This window comes from Rana temporaria, chromosome 4 (assembly GCF_905171775.1).
Source record: "Rana temporaria chromosome 4, aRanTem1.1, whole genome shotgun sequence".
NCBI classification, from domain to species: Eukaryota; Metazoa; Chordata; class Amphibia; order Anura; family Ranidae; genus Rana; species Rana temporaria.
In genome coordinates, this window is record NC_053492.1 from 418,312,318 (window position 1) to 418,339,786 (window position 27,469).

General features: G+C 44.9%; 1 protein-coding gene across 1 annotated transcript in view; it reads right to left on the reverse strand.

The window, feature by feature from the left end:
- The window catches only part of LOC120937816 (calpain-13-like), a 178,679-nt gene that overhangs the window by 51,144 nt on the left and 100,066 nt on the right, over nucleotides 1–27,469 (reverse strand). Inside the window, exons 8-9 of the mRNA XM_040351314.1 lie at nucleotides 12,199–12,284; nucleotides 1,269–1,343 (exon numbers count right to left, since the gene is read on the reverse strand). Coding sequence (XP_040207248.1) covers nucleotides 1,269–1,343; nucleotides 12,199–12,284 — 161 coding nt within the window. The remainder of the gene's footprint in view (nucleotides 1–1,268; nucleotides 1,344–12,198; nucleotides 12,285–27,469) is intronic.

Genomic DNA, 27,469 nt, shown 5'->3' on the forward strand with positions numbered 1-27,469 from the left:
TGCAGCTATGTGATCAATAATACACCATTAATGTATGATTCATATACAAGCAGCGTAAGTACCAAAATTTGACCTGGTATCGGCCTCTCGCAGTCTCTGCATAGCAGGGCTGGAGTGTTACAGAAAGAAGCAGCACAAGGAGCCAATCATTTCATGTAATAACAAGCATGCTGGTGGGAGGAAAGAAAAAAAAGTGACAGAGAGATGAGCTCATCACTGTGCTGCATCTCCTTTCACAGGTTGGGGACACGTTCTCATTCGAAAAAAATGCAATGTTAAAAACATATGGATTGGATAATATTGACCCAAGTTGGCAGTGATAAAATGTGATAGATTTAATGTATGTGAATTCATGGAGGGCCACATTCACCTGCTAATAAATTAAGATAATAATCTGGACTCCTTTACATTACACAGCCCCCTCACCTCTGGACCCTTTTACATTACACAGCCTCCGCACCCCTGGACCCCTTTACATTACACAGCCCCACACCTCTGGACCCCTTTACATTACACAGCCCCACACCTCTGGATCCATTTACATTACACAGCCCCCGTACCTCTGGATCCCTTTACATTACACAGGACCCTATACCTCTGGATCCCTTTACATTACATAGCCCTCAAACCTCTGGACCCCTTTACATTACACAGCCCCACACCTCTGGACCCCTTTACATTACACAGCCCTCGTACCTCTGGACCCCTTTACATTACACAGCCCCCGTACCTCTGGACCCCTTTACATTACACAGCCCCTGTACCTCTGGACCCCTTTACATTACACAGCCCCACACCTCTGGACCCCTTTACATTACACAGCCCTCGTACCTCTGAACCCCTTTACATTACACAGCCCCCATACCTCTGGACCCCTTTACATTACACAGCCCCAAACCTGTGGACCCCTTTACATTACACAGCCCTGCATCTCTGGACCCCTTTACATTACACAGCCCCGTATCTCTGGACCCCTTTACATTACACAGCTCCCCTGCACATCACACAGCCCCCCTGCATATTACACAGCCCCCCCCACCCCCATGTTATGGTTCTTAGCCGCATTGGTTTTTATCCCAAGAAAGCCATAGGTTGCTGACCCCTGGTGTAGTATATACAACACATGGGACTTTTAGGCAGGAGATGGCAGAGGGTAAGATTTAGGAGCATGGAGATGGGCTTTAAGGAAACATTTGTCCAATTATCAAATCAAAAATAAATGGTTATATACGATTTATCAGTATACCATGGTAATATACCATACCTACCAGAATTCTCCATCATTCCTTTCGACGTTGAGCCGTCTCCTTAGTTCTGGTTGGACTCTATCCCACTGCGGGGAACTGCAACATTTTAAATGACATGCTGAGCACAAAGTACACCCGTTCATCATTCGCATCATCAGATTACGTGTATGAAATACAATTTATTTATGTGAGCACAAAAGAAAAAAAAGTCACTTAACTGCATTAATCAAAGATCACCAAATACATTTATAACTATTCAGACCATTGCTACTGACAGACTGTATGTAGCGCTGTACCCAAACAAATCTTGTACCATTGGGAGCTTTTCTTTGGTGGTATTTATTAAGCATTGGGTTTTCGATTTTTACTACAGTATGAAAATAAGCCTAAACCCTGTGAAAAAAATTGTTTTCTTTACTTCCTGTTATTAAAGTGGTTGTAAACCACTGGACATTTTATTTGTACCTTCAAGGTAAAGGCATAATGTGCTAGCATCGCATACTAGCACATTATTTTAACCTTACCTTAAAATGAGGCTCTTCCAGCGCCGAGATGTCAGAGCTGCAGGGGCTCTCATCTTTACCCATCTTGCTTCCGGGTTTGCGGACTCCGGCTATGTGAGTGGCTGGAGTCGGGATGACGTCACTTCCACACGGGAGCCGCTGTTCACGGCTCAGCAGGGCTCTGAAGGAATGGCACAGGAGGCCATTCCTTCAGAGCACATGCGCCAATGATGTCACTGGCTGCATGTTCACTAAATATCTCCTAAATGACGGAGCACGTTTCAGAGATATTTACACTACCTATAGGTAAGCCTTATTATAGGCTTACAGTACCTATAGGAAAAAACAAGAGATGGAAGTTTACTTCCACTTTAAGGCTTCATTCACACCTATGCGTATTTACGCCCGACGCTCGATACGCTGGAGGGGCGAAATACCATTGCCCTCTATGGAGATGGTTCACATCTCCACGCCGAACGCCGAAACGCCGAACGCCTGAAGCTCAAAACAAGTCCCGGACCCTTTTTTTCAGGCGGCTTCGGCGTTCGGCATAGGAGATGTGGACCTGGGGGTTAATGGGGGTTAAAATCATGGCGTTTTGTCGCCGCAAATCGCGGTACAAAATGCCGCAATTTGTCGCCGCAATTCGCGGGACAAAACGCTGCGATTAGGTGTGAATGCACCCTAAATATATCAAACAAAAATGACAGTACAAAACCCTCATACTGACTCTTTTTGGGATGTAGGCGTTCCAAGGTGATTTTATTTTTTGCCACAATTTTTTTGGACATGAAAAATAGTAATTACAGTATGGGACTTTTTTTTAAAACATTCATTTAGGGTGAGCCTCATATAGGGTGAGTCAGTAATTTAGGATCCCCTAATATTGGGACTACTGGTGGGCCAAAAGGGCAGCCAAGAGGTGGGCAGTAGACATGTGCATGATGAAAAAGGAAAATTTATTATCATACTTACCGTAATTTTCCTTTCCTGATGGACTCCATGGCAGCCTACGTGTGGGTTAATCCCGCCTCCTCTCCAATGTGATAGGACCCCATACCCATAAAAGTTAACTCACCAATAGACTCAGTGTTCCGTAACTATCCCGACTCCATAATTTCAGGGTGGGAACTCCGTCTGCCATGGAGTCCATCAGGAAAGGAAAATTACGGTAAGTATGATAATAAATTTTCCTTTTTCCTGACTGACTCCATGGCAGCCTACGTGTGGGAAATAACTAGCCAAACACACGGGTGGGTATGCTGAACAGAAATATATTTAATTTGTCCCGTCAGCCGACAAGACTGATAAACCAAAATCTACAGAAGACAGTGCTGCAGGTTCAACACAGTAATGGGACATAAAGGTGTTTATAGAAGACCAAGAGGCCGCTCTACAAATAACATCTGGCGCCACATGACGGGCTGCTGCCCAGGAAGCTGCCATCCCTCTCGTGGAGTGAGCTGTTACCGCCTGCGGAGGAGCCAAGCCCTTTGCACAATAAGCCTGTTGTATCGTTTGGACGATCCAGGATGCGATTGTTCTTGAAGATGCCTTTTTCCCTTTGTTCTTGCCTGAATGCAGGATGAACAGGTGATCAGAACGTCTGAATGTAGATGTAACTTGAAGATATTCAGTGAGTATCTTGCCCATATCCAGAGGGTGAGTCTCATCAGAATCTGGGTTTTTAAAGGTAGGGAGAACTACTTCCTGATTCTCATGGAAAACCGACGAGACCTTCGGTTTGGAGCCCAGCATAGGTATCAGAACCACTCTGTCTGGAAAAAAGGTGAGAAATGGCTCCTTGTGACCCAGAAAACCGATCTCGGACACTCTCTTGGCCGAGGTGATGGCTACCAAAAAGGCTACTTTGGCTGAAAAGTTCTTCAACGAGGACGGGGAGGGCCCCGACATACTAAGTCCATTCAAAAAGTCAAGTACTAACGGGAGATCCCATTTGGGGAATCTTGGCTTCCTCAGAGGTCTCAATCTTGAGGCTCCACGGAAAAACTGTTTGATTAGTGGATGGGTTGCCCAAGGAATTCCAGAGAAGGCTGAAAGTGCTGAGATTTGAACTCTTAGTGAGCTTACAGACAGGGGTAGGTCTAGCCCTGATTGAAGAAAGCTTAGGATGTTTTGGATTTCTGGGTTCTTGAAGGAACTGCCCGCGGTTAAAGAAAATTCCACAAACTTAGACCATATTCTACCGTACACTTTATTTGTGCTTCCTTTCCTTGAGCTCATAAGGGTAGAAATCACCCGAGAGGCGCAGCCAAGGGATTCTAGCCTTTCCCTTTCAAGAACCAGACCGCTAGTTTCATTTGAGCCGGACAGGGATGGAGGAGCGTCCCCTGGGAGAGAAGGTCTGGTCTGCATGGTATTAGAATTGGGTCCTGAAGACTCAGATGGACTAGAAGAGGGAACCATGGCCTGTTCGGCCAGAATGGAGCCACCATTGTAATTTCTGCTTCCTCCGCAAGGAGTCTCTTCAGGAATTTCAGAATTATTGGGATCGGGGGAAAGGCGTACGCCCTCTGAAACCACCACCGATCCGTTAGGGCATCCGTCCCGATTGCCTGGCTGTAGTAACCCCTTGTGTAGAATTTTTCCAATTTGGCATTGTTCGGAGAAGCAAAGAGATCCACTTGGGGATTGACTCCCAGGGACAAGATCCAACGGAAGGACTGATCGTGGAGAGACCATTCGTTGACATCCACCTGAGTTCGTGACAGGAAATCCGCCTGGGAGTTCTGAATGCCTGGAATGAAAACAGCCGTCAGGTTGACCAGGTTCACTTGGGCCCATTTCATAATGGGCTCTACTTCCTGGAGAAGGGATGAGCTCCGAGTCCCGCCTTGTCTCTTGACATATGATACTGCTGTGGTGTTGTCCATCCTTAGAATTACTGACTTTCCCTTCAGCAGTTGTGAAAAGGACTGTAGGGCACACCAGGCCGCTCGAAGCTCCAGGGTGTTCGAGCCTGGATTGTGGAGGCGAGTGTCCCACCTGCCTTGCGCCATGCTTGTGCCGCATAAGGCCCCCCAACCAGAGCCACTGGCATCTGTCGTCACTGTGACCCACGAAACTGGAGCGATGGAGTGACAATTCAGCAGATTCTTCGGTTGAAGCCACCAGAAGAGGCTGCCTCTCATTGACGTTGAAATGTGGATCCGCTGACTCATGTTCCCTGATTTCCACTGCCTGAGAAAGCCGGATTGGAAGGGACGTAGCCTCCAAAGCGCCCATTTCACCATTGGTGTTGTGGATACCATTGTCCCAATGATCTTCAATCATTGATGAGCTCTTAGGTGGCGAGTACTCAAGGCCCTGGAAATCCTCCCCTGAATTACCGGAATCTTCTCTACTGGTAGGGAGATGGTCTTCCTTACCGTGTCGAATTGAGCTCCCAGATAGGTTAGACATTGAGTTGGCTCTAGGTGGCTTTTTGCCAGGTTCAGGAGCCACCCGAATTCGGACAAGGTCGAGATGACCTGATCTCTCTGTGCCAGGAGAAGGGTTTTGTCTTGGGACAAGACCAGGAGATCGTCCAGATAATGGTACAAACGAATCTTCTTCAGCCTGATGAGGGCTACCAGTGCCAAAAGAACTTTGGTGAAGACCCGTGGGGATGTTGTTAGGCCAAAGGGTAGACATATGAACTGAAGATGTTCCTGGTTGACATAGAACCTGAGGAACTTGTGCAGCTCTGCTGCTACTGGGACGTGGAAATAGGCATCTTTTAGGTCCACAGAAATCATCCAGTCGCCCGGTTGTATTGCTTGTTGGATGGTTGATAAAGTTTCCATCTTGAACTTTTTGTGTGTTATAAATTTGTTCAGGTATGTTAAGTCTATGACTGGACGCCAGGTACCGTTCTTCTTCTGTACTAAGAAGAGAGGGGAGTACACCCCAAGAAACTGTTCGTCTTTTGGGACGTGTACCACTGCCCCTTGAATTTTCAGGAGGTGAATGTAATCTAGAAGGACCTGTCTCTGTTCCAGTGACCCTGGAAGAAGGGTGGAGATGAACTTTGGACAGGGAGGACTGGAAAAGGACCATGTGTGTCCTGAGGTCACGGTCTTGATGACCCAAAAGTCCTTGATTGAGGCCGCCCAGACGTGCCGATAAAGGAGTAGACGAGCTCCAACACGATCCGCTTGGGCGGGCGTTGTCTCAAAAAGATTTCCCTTTGTCGCGTCCAGTTGACGCTTGAGTAGTTGGAGTAGGTTTGCGGTAGGAGCCTCTACCTCTGCTCCAATTCCTTCTGTAGTTTCCGCCAGGTCTGTAAGCGCAAGCTTCCCTAGCGCGATCCGGGCTGTATCGCCGAAATTGGGGTGTTTTTCTTCCTGTCTGGCGCTTGTCCTGAGGAAGGAAACCCGACTTGCCCCCCGTGGCTTTGGAGATGGCATCATCCAGCTTGTTACCAAACAGGGTTGACCCTTCGAAGGGAATCTTGCACCAGTTCTGCTTCGATGATGGGTCAGCAACCCAGGGGCGTAGCCAGAGGGCCCGTTTCGCGGTCACAGAAGAAAGCATAATCCTAGCTAACAGGCGGATTAAGTCAACGGAGGCTTCACCCAGGAATGCGACCGCCAGTTTTAGCTCTGCCGTAGCTGAGTTCTTAGCTAGTTCTTCAGAGACGCCTTTGAGGAAGGAATCAACATTTTCCGTCCAGGCTTCCATGGCCTTTGATAATGCCGCTAAAGCTAGAGCCGGTTTGCACGCTGTGCCCGCAAGGCCATAAATTCTTCTGAGGTCCTGGTCCATTCTTCTGTCCAGGCCATCTTTGAAAGAGACGGAGTCAGCAATAGGTAAAGTGACATGTTTAGCCAGTCTCGTTACTGCCGCATCTACTAGAGGAACATTCTCCAAATGTTTGACCTCCTCCTGTTTGAAGGGATAGAGCCTTGAGGCTTTGTTAGCCATGGAAGATTTCTTGTCCACCTTGCTCCATTCCTCTTCAAAGATACCCTTCAGTTCAGACAGAAACGGGAACGTAGGGCGTTCTTTTCCCAGGCGCTTAAAATATTTTTTCTGCTTGGCTGGAGAAGCAGGTTGTTCCTCCCATAAGAGAGCCTCCTTAATCGCTTTGACGAGTGGCGTCACCTGTGCGAAGTCAAATTCTAAGCCTTCTTCATCACTCTCTAGGTCACCCTCAGGAAAAGCCGGAGTGGAGGCTTGAGGCCGGGAAGGACCTGGATCCTCTAGGATCTCCAAGTTTGGAGAAACAGACCCGTCAGTGTTGGTCTGAATCTGCGTGTGGGGCATGTTCTCCCTTAGAGTTCGTTGAACCACACGTTCCACCAGAGACTCGATACAATGACCTTCAGTCTCTTTTTCCCTGACCGCATGGGCGTAGCATCGGTCGCATAATGACTTGCCCTCCGGGACACGGGTGTCACATCCCCAGCAGGCTCTGCGATCAGAGCGACTATCATGGCGGTGGGAGCGGTGTCTTGAGGAGGAATGTGAGCTTCTCCTCCGGTGGGAAGAAGTAGAAGGAGATCTATGTTTGGATCTCGATTTGGAAGATGAGTGTTGCGGTCTGGCAAGGTCTGCGACATTCGGCTCTGGATTAGAAGGGCTAGAAAAACATTTAGGGAAAAGTGAGTCAACACCCATGGATTGTGACTAGCAACCCCTAGCCCTGATCCCTTTCCAGCACATACCTTGTGCGTGAGGGCTGGCCGCCTGTAGACGGTGAATGGTCCATATTTTTCTGGACCTGCGTACAGAGGATGACAATTCGGAACCAACAAGGAACCTATGGTGCCGAATAAAAAAGTATAAGAAATAAAAGTATGCTGTCCCCTTAAGAAGAAATTCTCTGCTAATTACTGCTTTCTCTCTTTTTTTTTTTTTTTTTTTAAACACAAATAAATAAATAAATAAGTGTAACTAATTAAAAGATAGTTCATTTAGATAAAACAATTGAATATAATTAAATAAATGCAGAGAGACATAAGTAAAATAGCATAGCATGGTAAAATCAATGTTAGCCAGAAGTAAAGAACCATTTACTGACCTGGCAACCAGAGGGGAGACACCCAGACACTCAGCTGCTCGCCTGAAGGGAAACCCAATGAATACAGGCGAGCAGCTGATTTTAAATCACCCGCCGGTGACGTCACGCGTCCTCCACGAACGCGCCTGCGCAGTGGATCGCGATCCCACGGCGCCTGCGCGGCCGCCGCGGGAACCAACGGACTGCGCATGCGCGACCAAGCCTCGCTCTGAGGGTGGATACGGCGCATGCGCGGGGCACTAGCGATGGGAATCAGGAAGTCAGAGGCGTGCTGGAACGCAGAAGCGCTCCAGCCGCCATACAAACATAGACAAACAACACAGAGGCAAATATAAACCGCTGCCATGGAGGAATATAGAGAAAAGGGACCTTGCCAGCCGATCCTAGATGTCTTCAGCACACGCCACAGCCACAACCAAATGTGCTGGGAAGCTCTCCACCCGTCCATGGCTGGGATCCGAGCTGCACCGCTTAAAGTGTGCCCTTTTCCATTCCTTGAAGAAACGATTTAGATCCATGGAGGAGGAAAAAAAAGGAACACTGAGTCTATTGGTGAGTTAACTTTTATGGGTATGGGGTCCTATCACATTGGAGAGGAGGCGGGATTAACCCACACGTAGGCTGCCATGGAGTCAGTCAGGAAAACATTTGTTTTGTTTCATTTAGATTCATTAATCTAGTTATTTAGATTTGTTAATTTCAAATGATTTGTTTAATTCGTATTTGGGTTTCGTATTCGGAATTCGTATTTGGAATTAGTTTTATGTCTTTTTCTAATTTTCTGTGAACTTACTGATTTTTTTCGATTCAAAACGTTTGAATCAATAAAATTTGAATCGGCCCGAAAACGTTTTATTTTTTCAATTCTAATGTGGCAATGTGAACAAACAAAAGAAAAATCTTCATCAAATTATTAAAATAACTCTTTAAATCACCTTGGCTTAAAGGGGTTGTAAAGGTACAATTGTTTTTCCCTAAATAGCTTCCTTTACCTTAGTGCAGTCCTCCTTCACTTACCTCATCCTTCCATTTTGCTTTTAAATGTCCTTATTTCTTCTGAGAAATCCTCACTTCCTGTTCTTCTGTCTGTAACTCCACACAGTAATGCAAGGCTTTCTCCCTGGTGTGGAGTGTCGTGCTCGCCCCCTCCCTTGGACTACAGGAGAGTCAGGACGCTCTCTACGTTGCAGAGAAATGAGCTGTGTGTTAGTGGGTGTCCTGACTCTCCTGTAGTCCAAGGGAGGGGGCGAGCACGACACTCCACACCAGGGATAAAGCCTTGCATTACTGTGTGGAGTTACAGACAGAAGAACAGGAAGTGAGGTTTTCTCAGTTCTCAAACGCGGTGACGTACAACACATCGACGGCACTATAAAGGGGAAATTTGATTCCACTGGCACAACCCTTGGGGCTGATTTTGCTAATCTCGTGTTACTGCGTGTTAAGTAAAAGTTTAATAAGAGACGATTTGCACTTTTCAGTCTGTTACAGCGTGACAAATGTGCTATCTCCATTACAAACGCTACTTTTACCGAAGGTGCGCTCCCGTCTCATACTTTATTCTGAGCATGCGCGGGTTTCTTAGCATACACACGAACGTGTTTCTCGTAGACAACCAGCCCGACGAGGAACACGACGAGGAAATTGAGACTCCCATCGAGGAAAAAGAGAACTTGTTCTCTTTTTTTCCCGTCGAGTTCCTCGACAGTTTTCTCGATGAAAAACGTACACACAACCATTTTCCTCTGCAAAAAAGCTCTGCCACCAAGTTTCTTGATGGATTCTGTCGAGGAAAACGGTCGTGTGTACGAAGCCTGATACTATATATTTGTTTTTACTCTGAACAGCCTGCAGTGAGATAAACAGTCATTCTGAGAAGACTCATTATTTCCACATCAAGAACATCAATTACTTCCACTGGCAGCCATATAATTACATCAGGGGTGTACAATATTGTCTCTGCTAATGGATCAGAAATATATCAGAGTTTAACTGGCATTAAAGGCGAGCTATTGGGCACTTTGTGTTAGTGTAAGGTCTCTGGAAAATCATTTAGTTCCAGACTTCCCATTTTTTCTCCCTGCTTGCTCAATCATATTTTTAGGATGTTATATCAATCACAGCTTGTAGCTCTGCCCTCTAGTGGCATTTCTTTGAATGACTGGGTAATGATCCTTTCACACCTGTGCATTTTAGGAAGACTTTAATACCCCGGGCTTACTGCAAACAGCTAATTATCATGTGTATGTGCTGTTTTTTAGTTGATAAAGGATTTGTAAATTCTATTAACCACTTAAGCCCCGGACCAATATGCAGCCTAAAGACCCAAGGTGTTTTTACAGTTCGGGACTGCGTCGCTTTAACAGACAATTGCGCGGTCGTGCGACGTGGCTCCCAAACAAAATTGGCGTCCTTTTTTCCCCACAAATAGAGCTTTCTTTTGGTGGTATTTGATCACATCTGCGGTTTTTAGTTTTTGCGCTATAAACAAAAATAGAGCGACAATTTTGAAAAAAAAGCAATATTTTTTACTTTTTGCTGTAATAAATATCCCCCAAAAACATATATAAAAACATTTTTTTTTCCTCAGTTTAGGCCGATACGTATTCTTCTACCTATTTTTAGTAAAAAAAATCGCAATAAGCGTTTATCGATTGGTTTGCGCAAAATTTATAGTGTTTACAAAATAGGGGATAGTTTTATTGCATTTTTATTTTTTATTTTTTTTTTACTACTAATGGCGGCGATCAGCAATTTTTTTCGTGACTGCGACATTATGGCGGACACTTCGGACAATTTTGACACATTTTTGGGACCATTGTCATTTTCACAGCAAAAAATGCATTTAAATTGCATTCTTTATTGTGAAAATGACAGTTGCAGTTTGGGAGTTAACCACAGGTGGCGCTGTAGGAGTTAGGGTGCACCTAGTATGTGTTTACAACTGTTTGGGGGTGTGGCTGTAGGAATGACGTCATCGATCGTGTCTTCCCTATAAAGGGAATGACGCGATCGATGCGCCGCCATAGTGAAGGACGGGGAAGCCGTGTTTACACACGGCTCTCCTCGTTCTTCAGCTCCGGGGAGCGATCGCGACGGAGCGGCTATAAACAAATAGCCGCGCCGTGGTCCCGGATCGCTCCCCGAGCGGACCCGACCTCCGCATGTAGCGGGGGGGGTCCCGATCGGACCCCCCACCCGCTAATAGGCGAGGACGTACCTATACGCCCATGTGCCTGTACGTGCCATATTGTGGACGTATATGTACATGCGGGGGTCGGGAAGTGGTTAATTATTCTTAATTTTATTTATATAAAAACAAACAAAAAAAAAAAGTGTGCCTTCCAAAACATGTCAGACACACCAGGTATGTAACCTCCTTGCTATGCCGATACTAGCCTGCATATGCTTTAACATTGGGGGGTACTTTGAGAGGGGTTCTTGTAAAAAATGGGGGTCCTTCTTCCCGTCTGATGCCCATGGGGAGCTGCCAGGATGGGGGGGGGGGGGGGGGAGGTCATGCACCATCCATACCTCCCAACTGTCCCTGATTTCGAGGGACTGTCCCTGATTTCGAGCAATGTCCCTCATTTTCCTCATTTGTCCCTCATTTTGGTCTGATCTATATAGATGTATATAAAATGCACTTTTTATCTATCAAAAAGTGCTTCCCAGCGCTAAACCTTCCATCTGATTTCTGAAATTTGCTGCATTTGTAAATTCCAAAAGCCAATATAAAGGAATAGTAGTGGTAAAAAAAGCACTTGTGGGTTTAACCAATCTTATTTTTTTGTACAATTCTCCTTTAAGGGGGCGTGGCAAGGGGTGTGTCCTATGCCTGCATACTTTTGCTGATAGGTGTCCCTCATTCCCATCTCAGAAAGTTGGGAGGTATGCACCATCTACCCACTTCCCATATGTGGCAAAAAGATGTTCATCATCAAACAGGTGAAGCATGTGGGTAAGCATGTGGCAGCACCCCCTCCTGGCCACTGGGAAGGAACACAGTGCCCATTAGCATCAGGCACTGGTGCTTTGGGAGGGGGCCCCCCATTTTAGGTTAGGTCTAGGACGGAGACTATTTTTTTTCTATGTTGTACATTAAACAAGATGTAATAACTTTTGTAATATAACCTTTTTAGTGCTGAAATTCTGTTCCCAGCAGATCCACATGCAGTCTCTAATTCTTCACCCATAAATAATGTACAAGTGAGATTCAACAGCTGTTGCATTTGCCTGGTACACATTCAAACCAATGTAGATAGTGTGAATGTGACTGTGGACTATGGAATGCAGAGTGAATCTCACTTGGGTGAATATCCATCAGTTATTTAGTGTGTGGTTTAATAATTATATCATTGTTACATATACTCCTTTGTTCTTTTTACAAATTCAAATAAAGTCACAATAATATTCATCTCACCGATCACTCCAACGTCCGTTCCATTCGCCCTGTCCCCACGGATTCCACACTCGGACAATGTCCTCTGTTCTGTTGTTATAGTCAATCTAGAGAACACAAACAATTCTTCCAGGGTGAATTTTAGTATAATAAGAAAAAAGAAAGCAAATATAGAAAGTGTATTTTTTCATGTGAGGCTAAATAATATGTAAGCCAGTAATTATCAAAGTACTTCCTCTGACAATGTCTTCATCTGCCTTTCTTCCCAGAAGGATGGTACCACTTTTGTTCTAGCATCATCCAGAGTCATTATATATACAGGTATATAGTATATACACTCACTGGCCACTTTATTAGGTGCACCTGTTCAATTGTTTGGTAACACAAATTGCTAATCGGCCAATCACATGGCAGCATTTAGGTATCTAGATGTGGTCAAGGCGACTTGCTGAAGTTCAAACCCAGAATGGGGAAGAAAGGGGATTTAAGTGACTTTGAACGTGGCATGGTTGTTGGTGCCAGACGGGCTGGTCTGAGTATTTCAAAAACTGCTGATCTACTGGGATGTTTACCCACAACCATCTCTAGGGTTTACAGAGAATGGCCTGAAAAAGAGAAAATATCCAGTGAGTGGCAGTTGTGCGGATGAAAATGCCTTGTTAATGTCAGAGGTCAGAGGAGAATGGGCAGACTGGTTCAAGATGATAGAAAGACAACAGTAACTCCAATAACCACTCGTTATGCAAAATACCATCTCTGAATGCACAACATATCAAACCTTAAAGCAAATGGGCTACAGCAGCAGAAGACCACACTGGGTGCCACTCCTGCCAGCTAAGAACAGGAAACTGAGGCTACAATTCACACAGACTTCACAAAATTGGACAAGAGAAGTTTGGAAAAACGTTGCCTGGTCTGATGAGTCTCGATTTCAGCTGCAACATTCAGATGGTAGGGTCAGAATTTGGCGTAAACAACATGAAAGCATGGATCCATCCTGCCTTGTATCAACGGTTCAGGCTGCTGGTAATATGGGGTGGGGGGTATTTTCTTGGCACATTTTGGGACCCCTACTACCATCGTTTAAATGCCACAGCCTACCTGAGAATAGTTGTTGACCATGTCCATCCCTTTATGACTACAGTGTACCCAGTGCCGGCCCAAGACATTGTGCTGCCTGGGACCAAGAATGAAATGCTGCCCCCCCCCCCGAAAAAAAAATCACGCCAACCAAAAGGCTCCCACATTCTTTATTTTATATCATGATAACTAAAGGGGACCCGTCATGGCTCTATACATGTATAAAGAAGTATAAAGAGGACCTGTCATGGCTCTATACATGTATATAGGGGACCTGTCGAGACTCTTTACATGTAAAGGAATATAAAGAGGACCTGCCATGGCTCTATAAATGTATATAGGAGTATAAAGAGGACCTGTCGTGGCTCTATACATGTATAAAGGAGTATAACGAGGGCCTGTCATGGCTCTATAGATGTATAAAGAGGGCCTGTCATGGCTCTATACATGCATATAGGCGTATAAAAGGACCTGCCATGGCTCTATACATGTATCCAGGAGTATAAAGGGACCTGTGAATTGCCGGCGGCCACAATGTCTTTTGCGCAAACTAATCAATGTACGCTAATTGTGTTTTTTTTTGGTACCAAATATATGTAGAAGAATACATATTGGCCTAAACTGAAGAAAATAGTTTATTTTCCAAAATTTTGGGGATATTTATTATAGCAACAAGTTAAAAAATAAATATATTTATAGCACAAAAAATAAAAACCGCAGAGGTGATCAAATATCACCAAAAGAAAGCTCTATTTGTGGGAAAAAAAGGACATCAATTTTATTTGGGTGGCGGAACGGGCTGGCGGGCATCAGTATGCTGCCCCCCTAAAAGTGCTGCCTGGTACCCATGGTACCACCCGGTCCCATCATAGGGCCAGCCCTGAGTGTACCCATCTTCTGATGGCTCCTTCCAGCAAGATAATGCGCCATGTCACAAAGCTCCAATCATCTCACCGCTGGTTTCTTGAACATGACAATGAGGTCACTGTACTCCAATGGCCTCCACAGTCACCAGATCGCAATACAATAGATCACCTTTGGGATGTGCTAGAACAGGAGATCATGGATGTGCAGCTGACAAATCTGCAGCAACTACGTGATGCCATCATGTCACTATGGACCAATATCTGAGGAATGTTTCCAACACCTTGATGAATCTATGCCATGAATAATTAATGCAGTTCTGAAGACAAAAGTGGGTCCAACGCGGTACTAGCAAGGTGTACCTAATAAAGTGGCTGGTGAGTGTATAGATTTTTTTTCCCCGGAATATCTGGGCCATTATTTGTTTTTGCCAGGAGATGGCAGTATTCACATAGTATTTACATATAATATTCAATATAAAGACAAAAAAGTCTACTGCTAAATACAATGACCATGGAAAAGAACAATAAAAAAGGATGCTTGAGGAAGATATCTTTGACAGTATAATTTGCTTTTATTAGTTTAACTGCAAAGTCTGAGGGCATAGCACAGAACAATGCAATGCTGATTAGAAACACACAGAACGGTGCTGTTTTCTGTGAGACGGCTGAAGGCATTATCATTTGGAGAGCTGGCCGCCTGCGTCTCCAGAGAAGTTTACATAGCGTATCAGTTTAGCAGCGTGGAAGGTTGTGCAGAGTCCGATCATTTCCAACCTACATGTGTGAGAAAATAATTGTTTGAGCTACTTGATTATTTTTGAATAAAACTTTTTTTCTTTACAAAGACACTGGGGTAGATTCAGGTAGAGCTGCGCACTCTTACGGAGGCGTAGTGTTCCGTTTTTACGCTACGCCTCCGTAAATTACTTGCGCTACGCTTCATTCACAAAGCAGTAGCTCCGTAATTTGCGGGGGCGTTCTGTAAAAGTGGCCGGCGTAACCGCGCGTAATTTAAATGATCCCGTAGCGTGGATCATTTAAATTAGGCGCGTTCCCGCGCCGAACGTACTGCACATGCTCCGTCGGGAAACTTTCCCGACGTGCATTGCGGTAAATGACGTCGCAAGGACGTCATTTGCTTCAACGTGAACGTAAATGGCGTCCAGCGACATTCACGATTCACTTACGCAAACAACGTAATTTTCAAAAATCGCGACGCGGGAACTACGGGTATATTTAGCATTGGCTGCGCCTGCTAATAGCATGAGCAGCCTTACGCAGAAACCGACGAACTCAAACGACGTAAAATTCGCCGTACGGTTGTGAATCGCCGTGAGTATGCAATTTGCATACTCTACGCTGACCACTACGGAAATGCCACCTAGAGGCCAGCGTAAGAATGCAGCCTACGATACAACGGCATAAGAGCCTTATGCCAGTCATATCTTAGGCTGCAGTCGGCGTATCGAGCTTTCTGAATACAGAAAGTCGATACGCAGGCGCTACTTAGCAATTACGCTGCGTATCTATGGATACGCAGGCGTAATTGCTACCTGAATCTACCCCACTGGAAAGAGACATTTCTTAGGAGACATCTTAGCGTACATCATGAGTTATATGAATACCTTTAGTTATCAGCGAGAATCCTGCGCAAAATAGCCCTACAACTATTTATGACACTTTTCTGGCATTACATTAACCACTTCAGCGCCGTAAGAATTGGCTGTCCAATGACCGGGCCATTTTTTGCGATTCGGCACTGCGTCGCTTTAACTGACAATTGCGTGGTAATGCGACATTGCACCCAAACAAAATTAACGTCCTTTTCCCCCCCCAAATAGAGTTTTCTTTTGGTGGTATTTGATCACCTCTGCGGTTTTTATTTTTTACACTATAAACATTAACCACTTTGTATCCGGGACATTGTAGTTTGACGGCCACAAGGGGGCTCTACAATGCCGAGAGGACGTCTATGGACGTCCTCGGCTCCACCGACCACTGGGGAGCGCGCGAGCACCGCTGGCGGCGCGTTCCCACTGCGTCACTGAGGTGACGATGCACGTGCCTGGCGGCTGCGATGTCCGCCACGTACCCGCGATTGGCCGGTACACAGCCAAGGACGTGTAAACACACAGATCCACGTCCTGTCAGGGAGAGGAGACCGATGCTGTGTCCCTTGTACATAGGGACAGAGATATGTCACCTCCCCCAGTCAGTCCCCTCCCCCCACAGTAAGAATCACTCCTAGGGAACACATTTAACCCCTTCCCTGCCAATCACATTCATACAGTAACAGTCATAGGCGTGCGCACAGGGTGTGCCAGGTGTGCCCAGGCACACCCTAATCACCCTGTGCAGCACACATTCCTCCTACTGCCCTGACTCCCAACCTTTCCCCCTGTAGAGCTGCAAGCTTCCCTCCTCTCCTATCTGCTGTTGCTCCTGGGATGTTTTAGGAGAGGGGAAGGGCCCAGTAAATATATAATTTACCGGCTCCTTCCCTTTCTGAATGAACATCCTGAGTGATCGGTAGTTTGTGTTTGGGCTTTAGGGTGCACACCCTAATGCAATAGGCTGCGCACACCTATGGTAACAGTGCATATTTATAGCACTGTTCGCTGTATAAATGTGAATGGTCCCAAGAATGTGTCAAAATTGTCCGATATGTCCACCATAATGTCGCAGTCCCAATAAAAATCACAGATCCCCGCCATTACTAGTAAAAAAAAAAAAAAAAAAAAATGTCATAATTCTATCCCCTATTTTGTAGGTGCTATAACTTTTGCGTAAACCAATCACTATATGCTTATTGCGATATTTTTTTTAACAAAAATATGTAGAAAAATACATATCGGCCTAAACTGAGAGCCTTTTTTTTTTTAAATTAGAAAATTTATTACAGCAAAAAGTAAAAAATATTGTGTTTTTTTCAAAATTGTCGCTCTTTTTTTGTTTATAGTGCAAAAAATAAAAACCACAGAGATGATCAAATACCACCAAAAGAAAGCTCTATTTGTGGGAAAGAAGGACATCAATTTTGTTTGGGAGCCACTTCGCAAGACCGCGCAATTTTCATTCAAAGCGTGACAGTGCCGAAAGCTGAAATCTCGCCTGGGCAGGAAGGGGGTATATATGCCCAGTAAGCATATAATAAATATCTCCAAAAAATATATAAAAAAATAATAATTTGTTCCTTCATTTAGGCTGATATGTATTGTTCTACATATTTTTGGTAAAAAAAAAAATCGCAATAAGCGTATATTGATTGGCTTGCGCAAAAGTTATAGCGTCTACAAAATAGGGTATAGTTTTATGTAATTTTTTTCATGGCTGCGATATTGCGGCAGACACATCGGACACTTTTGACACGATTTTGGGACCATTGTCATTTATAGAGCGATCAGTGCTATAAAAATGCTACGATTACTATGTAAATGACACTGGCAGGTAAGGGGTTAACCACTAGGGGGCAAGGAAAGGGTTAAGTGTGTCCTAGGGAATGATTCTGACTGTAAGGGGGCTGGGCTACCAGTGACATGACAGTGATCACTGCTCCCGATCACTAGGCAGAACAGGGAAATGCCTTGTTTCAAAGCAACGTACAGGTACGTTGCTTTGCCTGCCTGTGCCATTCTGCCGACGGGAAGTGGTTAAAGTTGACTATAGATGAGTATTTTTTTCCCTCTAAGTTGAGGTTTGAACCAAGTCGTGGAATGAACCATTTTGGGGAAAGAGTTTGCGTTTGGAAAAAAAAAAAAAAAAAAAAACTATCTCCATCCCCACTTATTGTTTTCTGTTTTAGGGATGAGCTTCAGGTTTGCAAATAACATGGATTCAAGACAAATCCTGCAGGTTCAAGATTCACAGTCCTGACATTTTTTATTTTTTTTTGCAGATTCACCCATAATGATGCCCTGCTTGGTTTTTGAAGGCTTTTGAACCAGGGCCAACAGGTTTAGAAGGACCAATTTTGGGTATGCCAGCCCCCTCACTATAAAAGGGGGAGAACGAAGCAACTATAGTGTGAGTGAATTGGAAGTTGTTGTATGGAAAGCTGACAGACTGCATAGGGCGAGGTTAGGGTCAGTTAGGAAATTGTACTTTAATTCTGACTGCTAGCTCTTGGGTCAATTAACACATTTGATGTTGTTTATTTTGCTCTTGTTATTGGGGAGCTTTTTGTCTTTCATCTTATTTTGTGAATGATGTTCTCCCTTTTAGCTACTGTCCTGTCTATAACAAACTTATTTTTTTTTTGCTACAAGCCTTCTCTTTAAAGGGCCCTTAAATAGGACTTTAGTTTCAGGCCGTAGTTCATTGGGGGGTTTGTTCATTTGTTTTTGGGGTATTTTTTTTTCTGCAAGCCTTCTGTTATAAAATGTGGACTTGGTTTGGTTTCAGGGGTGCTTCTTGAATTTTCATTTCTATGTATTTATTTATGTTTTATTTTATGTTGATAGGACCTTTTACCTGCATTTACCTGTTTGTGACCATCTGTTCTTTAAGCTTCTTTTTTTTTTATAATTTGAAAGAAAAAAAGGTAAGTATTAGAAGAGTGAGCATTTAAACCACTGCACATTATTATTGCTCACATGCAACGCACATCATCTAATAGATAAAATACAAGTTAGGAATACACTAGTTAGGCTTATTATCCCTAAAAGCTGTCCTGCTGCTGGCCAATCTTTCAATATTGTATCATCTGTGGTCTCTTAATTCTTGTAGTAAAATACCTTCCTGTACTCCTTGTCTCTAGTACATATTTGACCTATTATTTCTGATTAAAAATGCCCTGCGATTGGCCAATTTTACACTGCTGTATTCTCTTCAATATCTTAATTCTTGTAGTATAACTACAACCCATCTATCTTGTCTTTAGAAAATTTGGGCAGATCCACAGAGCGAGTACGCCGGCGTATCTACTGATACGCCGGTGTACTTTCAAATTTCCCGCGTCGTATCTTTGGTTTGAATTCTCAAACCAAGATACGACGGCATCTGGGTTAGATCCGACAGGCGTATGGCTTCGTAAGCCTTCGGATCTTAGATGCAATACTTCGGCGTCTGCTGGGTGGAGTTCTCGTCGTTTTACGCGTCGAGTATGCAAATTAGCTATTTCCGACGATCCACGAACGTACGCGCGGCCGTCGCATTCTCTTACGTCGTCTCTAGTCGGCTTTTACCGGTGTATAGTTAAAGCTGGTGTTTTGCGGCATATAGTTAGACTTGCCATGTTAAGTATGGCCGTCGTTAAAATTCACGTCTATGTTAAAAAAAATTACGTCCTTGCGACGTCATTTAGCGCAATGCACGGCAGGAAATTTCGGGACGGCGCATGCACAGTTCATTCGGCGCGGGGACGTGCTTCATTTAAATGAAACACGCCCCCTAATCGCCGATTTGAATTCCGCCGCCAGAGATAGACTACGCCACCGTAACTTACGGTGCAAAATCTTTAAGGATTCGAACTAAAGCCAGGTAAGGTACGGCGGCGTAGCGTATCTCTGATACACTGTGCGGGTGCAGATCTCTGTGGATCTGCCCCTTTGAGTCTAGACTTGCCATTTGAAAATGATCTGCAGCTGGCAAAGCTTACATTGCTGTATCATATGATTTCTCTTAATTCTGGAAAATACTTTTCCTATTAGCCCTAGAAATAGGCAGACGGTAACAAGATTTGCACTTCATAGACTTCAGTGGGATTCACCTCTAAGTTTGGTTTTGCTGAATCTTGAACAAGATTTTCTGAACCTGGTCATATTAGCCCTTCATCCACCTGGTGAATCAAACCTGGTCATATTAGCCCCCCACATACCCTATGACCCTCATAGTAACCTTCCCTGTAACACTCACACTAATTCTTCCTGTACACAGTGCCAGGAAGGTCATTTAGAGCCCAGGGCAAACATGCCAAACTGTGCTCTCCCTCAAGATGTATGAGCATTATGTGTCAGCAACCCCCCCCCCCCCAAAAAAAAACACTGAGCACGAATCTGCATTCTTACCCCCTAAGCATAAATTCCCCAAGTACAAATCTGCCCCCCTTCTGAAATCCCCCCTACCAGCACAAATATTTGCCCTATCCCATAAAAATGAATGCCCCTCCTCCAAAAAAGTCACCTCTCCTAGCACAAATCCTCTACCCATCAAATTTCCCCTCCGAGTACACCCCCCCCACTTCAAATACCCCTCCTAGCACAAATCCACCCCCTAAATTGTCCCTCCTAGTACAACTCCACCCCCAAACAAATATTTCCCCTCCTAGCACAAATCCACCTCCAAACAAATATTTCCCCTCCTAGCACAATTATCCTCCCACTTTCACCTCATCACCTCTTCTAGCACACACCTCCCTCCCAAATCACCCCTCCTAGCACAAATACTCTTCTTCAATTCCCCCTCCCAACACAAATCCCCCTAAATCACCACCCCTAGCAATGCTTACCCCCTGCCCCCCTCCAAATTGCCCCTCCCAACACAAATACACTCCCCTCAATCTGCTCGTAGCCCAACCCCATGAAACCACAGTGCCCAGGGCAGCTTCCCCTCCTGCCCACCCCTTATCCCAGCCCTGCCTGAACCCCTAACTCTTATGCCGCGTACACACCATCGTTTTCTGCGATGGAAAAATGCGACGCTTTATGTGCTTTAAAAAAACATCATTTTTCAAACTTCAATTTGAACAACGACGTAGCATACACACCATCGCTTTTTCACAACGCTCTAGCACAGCGCAGTTCCGTCAATCACGCACGACGTCACTATAAAGGGTCGTTTCCATGCGGAAGACGGCCTCTTTTGCTGATATCGTGTTGCTGCGTGTTAGTAAAAGTTTGGTGAGATACGATTCGTGATTTTCAGTGACTGTGCTTTAAATTTCGTTTTCTTGTCTATAAGCTGAAAAACACCTTAACGAATGTGCTGATTCCATTCTGAACAGTCGTTTTACATGAATGAGCGCTGCCGTCTCCTAACTTGCTTCTGAGCATGCGCGGGCTTAAATCGACGTTTTTACGTACACACGGTCAATGTTTAGAACACAGAAAACGACGTCGGCCAAAAACGACACATAAAATTGAAGCATGCTTCAATTTTTTTCTGTCGTTTTTTAGAAGACATAAAACGACGTTTTTGCCCACACACGGTCAATTAAATTGACGTTTTTGAAAATGACTTTTTTTTCCATCGCAGAAAACGATGGTGTGTACGCGGCATTACACTAAGCCCTGGTTCACACAACTTGACAGTTCAAAGTCACATGACAAGTTGCACCCATTTGTGGCAACGGAACTGTTAAAAATTGCTGCAACTCTAATTGCAGTGACTTTGAAAAAAAGGTTCCTGCACCATTTCTGCGCAATTTTCATGCAACTTGCATTGGCAGCTGTTAAATTAAAGCAAGGTTCTGTCCACTGCATGAAAAAAATTAAAGTCATCAGCTACACATACTGTAGCTGCTGACTTTTAATAATAGGACATTTACCTGTCCTGGAATCCAGTGATGTTGACACCCCAGCCAATGCTTCCATCAGCTCTCGGGTGCTGCCGCTGCCATAGCCTGTGCGGGTAACCAGCAGTGAAGCCTTGCCGCTTCTCAGCGGGTTTCCTTACTGTGCGCACACTGCGCTTTATGAATGGCCAGAAGGCGGGATGCACCGATGATGTAAGGAGACCCGATAGTGTCCATGTACGCTTGGCTGACGCATTTCGACAGACAGCACCCTCTTTCTCAGAGCCATAAAAGGATCCTCCCTCGAAATTAGTCAGCCAAGCCTACACAGATAACCCCAAGTCCTCCTTGCATCATCAGTGCATCCCAGAAGTCTTTGAGGTGATTAGTTCCACTTTTATTGATATGCATGTATACATCATGCACTTGTGAGTATAATGTATGCTGTTCTTTTATTTGTAGTTAAAACTTATAGTGGTAATGCACTAGGTCGGTGCGCCCTTCTTTTGTTGTTTTTGTTTTGCAGTATGTTTGGCTACCCATGGTCCTGAGGGGGCAGCAAGACCTTAGGTTCTGACATCAAGGATCACACATACCATTTACCTTCTTGCATACTACTTGAGCGCAGGAGAATATGGCCCAGATTCACAAAGGAGATACGACGGCGTATCTCCAGATACGCCGTCGTATCTCTGAGTTGTGCCGTCGTATCTATGCGCCTGATTCTTAGAATCAGTTACGCATATATTTCTATTAGATCCGACCGGAGTAAGTCTGTCACGCCGTCGGATCGTAACTGTATATTTACGCTGGCCGCTAGGGGCGTGTACGCTGATTTACGCCTAGAAATATTTAAATCAGCTAGATACGCGAATTCACGAACGTACGCCTGGCCGACGCAGTACAGATACGCCGTTTACGTTAGGCTTTTCCCGGCGTAAGGTTACCCCTGCTATATGGTGACGTACATGCGGCGTACTAATGTTAAGTATGGACGTCGTTCCCGCGTCGAATTTTGAATATTTTACGTTGTTTGCGTAAGTCGTCCGTGAATGGGGCTGGACGTAATTTACGTTCACGTCAAAACCAATACGTCCTTGCGGCGTATTTGGAGCAATGCACACTGGGATATGTCCACGGACGGCGCATGCGCCATTAGTGAAAAACATCAATCACATTGGGTCATGGTTATTTTACATAAAACACGCCCCCCTGTTCCACATTTGAATTAGGCGGGGTTACGCCAGCCGATTTACGCTACGCCGCCGCAACTTACAGAGCAAGTGCTTTGAGAATACTGCACTTGCCTGTCTAAGTTGCGGAGGCGTAACGTAAATCGGATACGTTACGCCCGCCTATAGATACGCCGATGTACGAGAATCTGGCCCTATCTGTTTTTAAAACAGGTACCTGCTCCCTTCCCCGAAAGGTGCCAAATGTGGCACCGGAGAGGGGAGAAGACAGATAAGAGGAGCTTCCACTTTTGGGTGGCCCTCAGCTTTAAAATGCACAGATATCAGATATCAGCAAATTGCACTGCTTTGAAGTCACGCTGACGTAGTGCGACTTCAAAACCGCACTGATGTGAACCAGGGCTTAAAGTATTTAACTCTCCAGCATCCACCAAAAAATCTAAAATACTTTGGAGGGTATAAAACTCAATGGAAATGGAAATAATCACCTTATAATAAAGATATTTAACAAGTAAAAAAAAAAGAGAGTTGTAATTCATTTAAGTTAAACCGAAGTGACCTTGAAATTGTTTTTCTCTTTTCTTTCCTTGTGTTTACTTTTAAAATTGCTGTCAACTTTCCAAGATTTGGCAAACAATTTGCGCACAGGAAAGGTATTTACATTGAACACATTTCAGCTTTTTTTCATTTACTATTGTCTCTGTGCAAACACATATCGGTCATATTGCCAAAACCACATTGGGCACTTTGACGTTGCTCCGAGCACAATGGGTGACTTTGGCACGGAAGCTGGCAAACTATTTTGTTTAGGTTGCCGACATTAAAACGTGGGAGAAATTGATTTTGTAGTGAAAAAAAAGTCACACAAAGAATAACATTTATGTAGTAAAAGCCCTAAAGCACTTCTTTAAGGTAAACAACCACACGTGACCGGATAGTGTGAGTCTTCAAACAGCACGGCTTCTTAAAACAGAAGCAAGTTACATCACAGAAGCAAGTTACATCACAGAAGCAAGCAGGGGCGGACTGACCATTCGGTCATTCGGGCAGTTCCCGAGGGCCCCGGTGGTGGGAGGGCCCGGGCTGGCTCAGTCTGCCCCTGGATGTGCCCACAGTTTATTATGTAAGATTAGGAAAGTTTGTGCACCGCAGAGGTAGTGAGTGATGTCAACCCTGCCTGCAGATGATGAGGCTGTATGAGAGGACTAGGTGCTGGCCAGGATTACAGAGCGATCATGGAGCCATGAGGATTATTGCAGTGACAGGCGCTCTGGCCACCTATCCTCCTAGGGAATTCAGCAGAGGGGCGGGGCCACAGTATACATCCATGCCGCGGGGGAAAGCCAGTGAGAGAGCTGGAGGCTGGAGAGGGAAGACACAGTGCAGTCATCATGTCGGAGACAGTCACCTGACCTGCCTTGTTGTCTGCAGCAGCAGGTTAGTGTCTGTGATCATCAGCCAGGCTAAGTGTTCCTTCTTCCCCAGTGCCCATCTACCAGGAGCTATTCCCTGACACACGGATATCTGTACACTGAGTGTCCAAGTGTACAGATATATCAGTGTTGTATACAAGGAATAGCTCTCAATATACAGATATCAGTGTCAGGGAAAACACTCAGTGTATAGATGTCAGTGTAACACATAAGGAATAGCACTTGGTGTATAACTGACATCTATACACTGAGTGTTTTCCCTGACACTGATATCTGTATATTGAGAGCTTTTCCTTGTATACAACACTGATATATCTGTACACTTCGACAAAAAGAACCATCAGTGGGAAGAATGTCCCTTACATTAGTGGTCAGCAGAAAGAATGTTCCCTACATTGGTGGTCCCCGGAAAGAATGTTCCTTGCATTGGTGGTCACCAGAAAGAATATTCCTTGCATTGGTGGTCTGTGCAAATAATGTTCGTTACATTGGTGGTCACCAGAAATAATGTTTCTTACATTGGTGGTCACCAGAAAGAATGTTTCTTACATAGGTGGTCAGCAGAAAGAATGTTTCTTACATTGGGGGTCACCAGAAAAAATTGTTCCTTACATTGGTGGTCAGCAGAAAGAATGCTCCTTACATTGGTGGTCTGTGCGAATAATGTTCCTTACGTTGGTGGTCAGCAGAAAGAATGCTCCTTACATTGGTGGTCTGTGCGAATAATGTTCCTTGCATTGGTGGTCACCAGAAAGAATGTTCCTTGCATTGGTGGTCACCAGAAGAATGTTCCTTGCATTGGGGGTCACCAGAAGAATGTTCCTTACATTGGTGGTCACCAGAAGAATGTTCCTTACATTGGGGGTCACCAGAAGAATGTTCCTTGCATTGGGGGTCACCAGAAGAATGTCCCTCAAGGTAACCCCTGGGAGAGCGCTTCTCCTAGGGGGTTATCTGATTGGGGGAGGAGCCGTGAGAACCACGCGGGGACCCCATTCTGTGCAAAACGAACTGAACAGTGGAGGTAAGTATGACATGTTTGTTATTTTTTTTTAAAAAAGAGAGCCTTTACAATCACTTTCATTTTGGAAATGTATCGTTGTTGCACTTTCTTTAATATAAGTTTATTTTTCTTTATATTCTATAATTACCATTTTATTTTGAACATAGTGTAGAGAAATTCTGTGACGAACGCATGTAGTGTGGGCAGTACAATATGATTTGTGTGGGTGTGGCTTGAGTACGGGTGGGAACACATGGTCGGGGACAGGGGGCCCCAGGATCTCCTATTGCCCGGGGGCCCCATGAGTTGTCAGTCCGCCCCTGAGCAAGTTACATCACAGAAGCAAGTTACATCACATCATCACTACTAATATGAAGATTTCAAGAGGTTTTCGAGGAAACTCTTCCACATGGAGGCCAACATTGAGGAATGCTGAGCCTACTGTACACTCCCAACCTGATTCCGATGGCCTGAGCTGATTCTTTATCCAGATCCTCCAAGTTCAAGGGGCCAGATTCAGGTAGGGGCGCGCAAAACTGCGGCGGCGTAACGTATGACATTTACGTTACGCGGCCGCAAGTTTTACAGGCAAGTGCTTGATTCACAAAGCACTTGCCTGTAAAGTTGCGGCGGCGTAGCGTAAAAGGGGCCTGCGTAAGCGCACGTAATTCAAATGATCCCGTAGGGGGCGTGGATCATTTAAATTAGGCGCGCTCCCGCGCCGAACGTACTGCGCATGCGTCGTCCCTTAAATTTCCCGAAGTGCTTTGCGGTAATTGACGTCGCAAGGACGTCATTGGTATCGACGTGAACGTAAATGGCGTCCAGCGCCATTCACGGACGACTTACGCAAATGACGTAAAATTTTGAAATCGCGACGCGGGAGCGACATCCATACTTAACATTGGCTGCGCCTCCTAATAGCAGGAGCAGCCTTACGGCGAAAACGACGTACACAAACGACGTAAAAAACGACCGCCGGCCGCACGTACGTTTGTGAATCGGCGTAAGTATGCAATTTGCATACTCTACGCTGACAACTACGGGTGCGCCACCTAGCGGCCAGCGTCAGAATGCACCCTAAGATACGACGGCATAAGAGACTTATGCCAGTCGTATCTTAGGCTACAGTCGGCGTATCTAGCTTTCTGAATACAGAAAGTAGATACGCCGGCGCTACTTAGCAATTACGCTGCGTATCTATGGATACGCACGCGTAATTGCTCTCTAAATCTACCCCAAGGTTGTCAAGCCTGATGAAGGAGGCCCTTTATAATCTTTGAAACATGTTGGCTGTTTGAAGGAAAACTTCACCTTTAGTCAGGGATATGCAATTAGCGGACCTCCAGCTGTCGCAGAACTACAAGTCCCATGAGGCAAGACTCTGATAGCCACAAGCCTGACACACAGAGGCAGAGGCATGATGGGACTTGTAGTTTTGCAACAGCTGGACATCCGCTAATTGCAGATCCCTGCCTTTAGTCCTTTAATGAATCCCTTCCCACCCTTCTGATTGCTGCCCACATGGTATACTTACCTTTCCCCCAGCCTTCCTACTAGTTGTCAGATCCCCCTCTTCAAAATGTGCATGCATGCCATAGCCCTGTTTGTTTTATTGGTCAGCAGTATTCCAAAGGACCCCTGGAGGGCGGGCTACTCATAGGTGGAAGGAAAGGGAAGCTAGCTGGTTGGGGGAGAAAGGTAAGTATTAACCACTTAAGCCCTGGACCATTTGGCTGACCAAAGACCAGAGCACTTTTTGTGTTTCGGCACTGCGTCGCTTTAACTGACAATTATGCGGTCGTGCGACGTGGCTCCCAAACAAAATTGACGTCCTTTTTTCCCCACAAATAGAGCTTTCTTTTAGTGGTATTTGATCATCTCTGCAGTTTTTATTTTTTGCACTATAAACAAAAATAAAGCGACAATTTTGAAAAAAAGCAATATTTTGTACTTTATTGATATAATAAATATCCCCAATTTTTTTTAAAAAAAAAGCAATTTTTTTCCTCAGTTTAGGCCAATAGGTATTCTTCTACATATTTTTGGTAAAAAAAAAAAAAATCGCAATAATGGTATATTGATAGGTTTGCACAAAAGTTATTGGGCTAGATTCAGCATTGAATTACGCCGGCGTATCTATAGATACGCCGCGTAAATTCAAAGCTGCGCCGGCATATCTTCTTTCTGTATTCAGAAAGCAAGATACGCCGACATTAGCCTAAGATGAGACTGGCGTAAGTCTCTTACACCGTCGCATCTTAGGG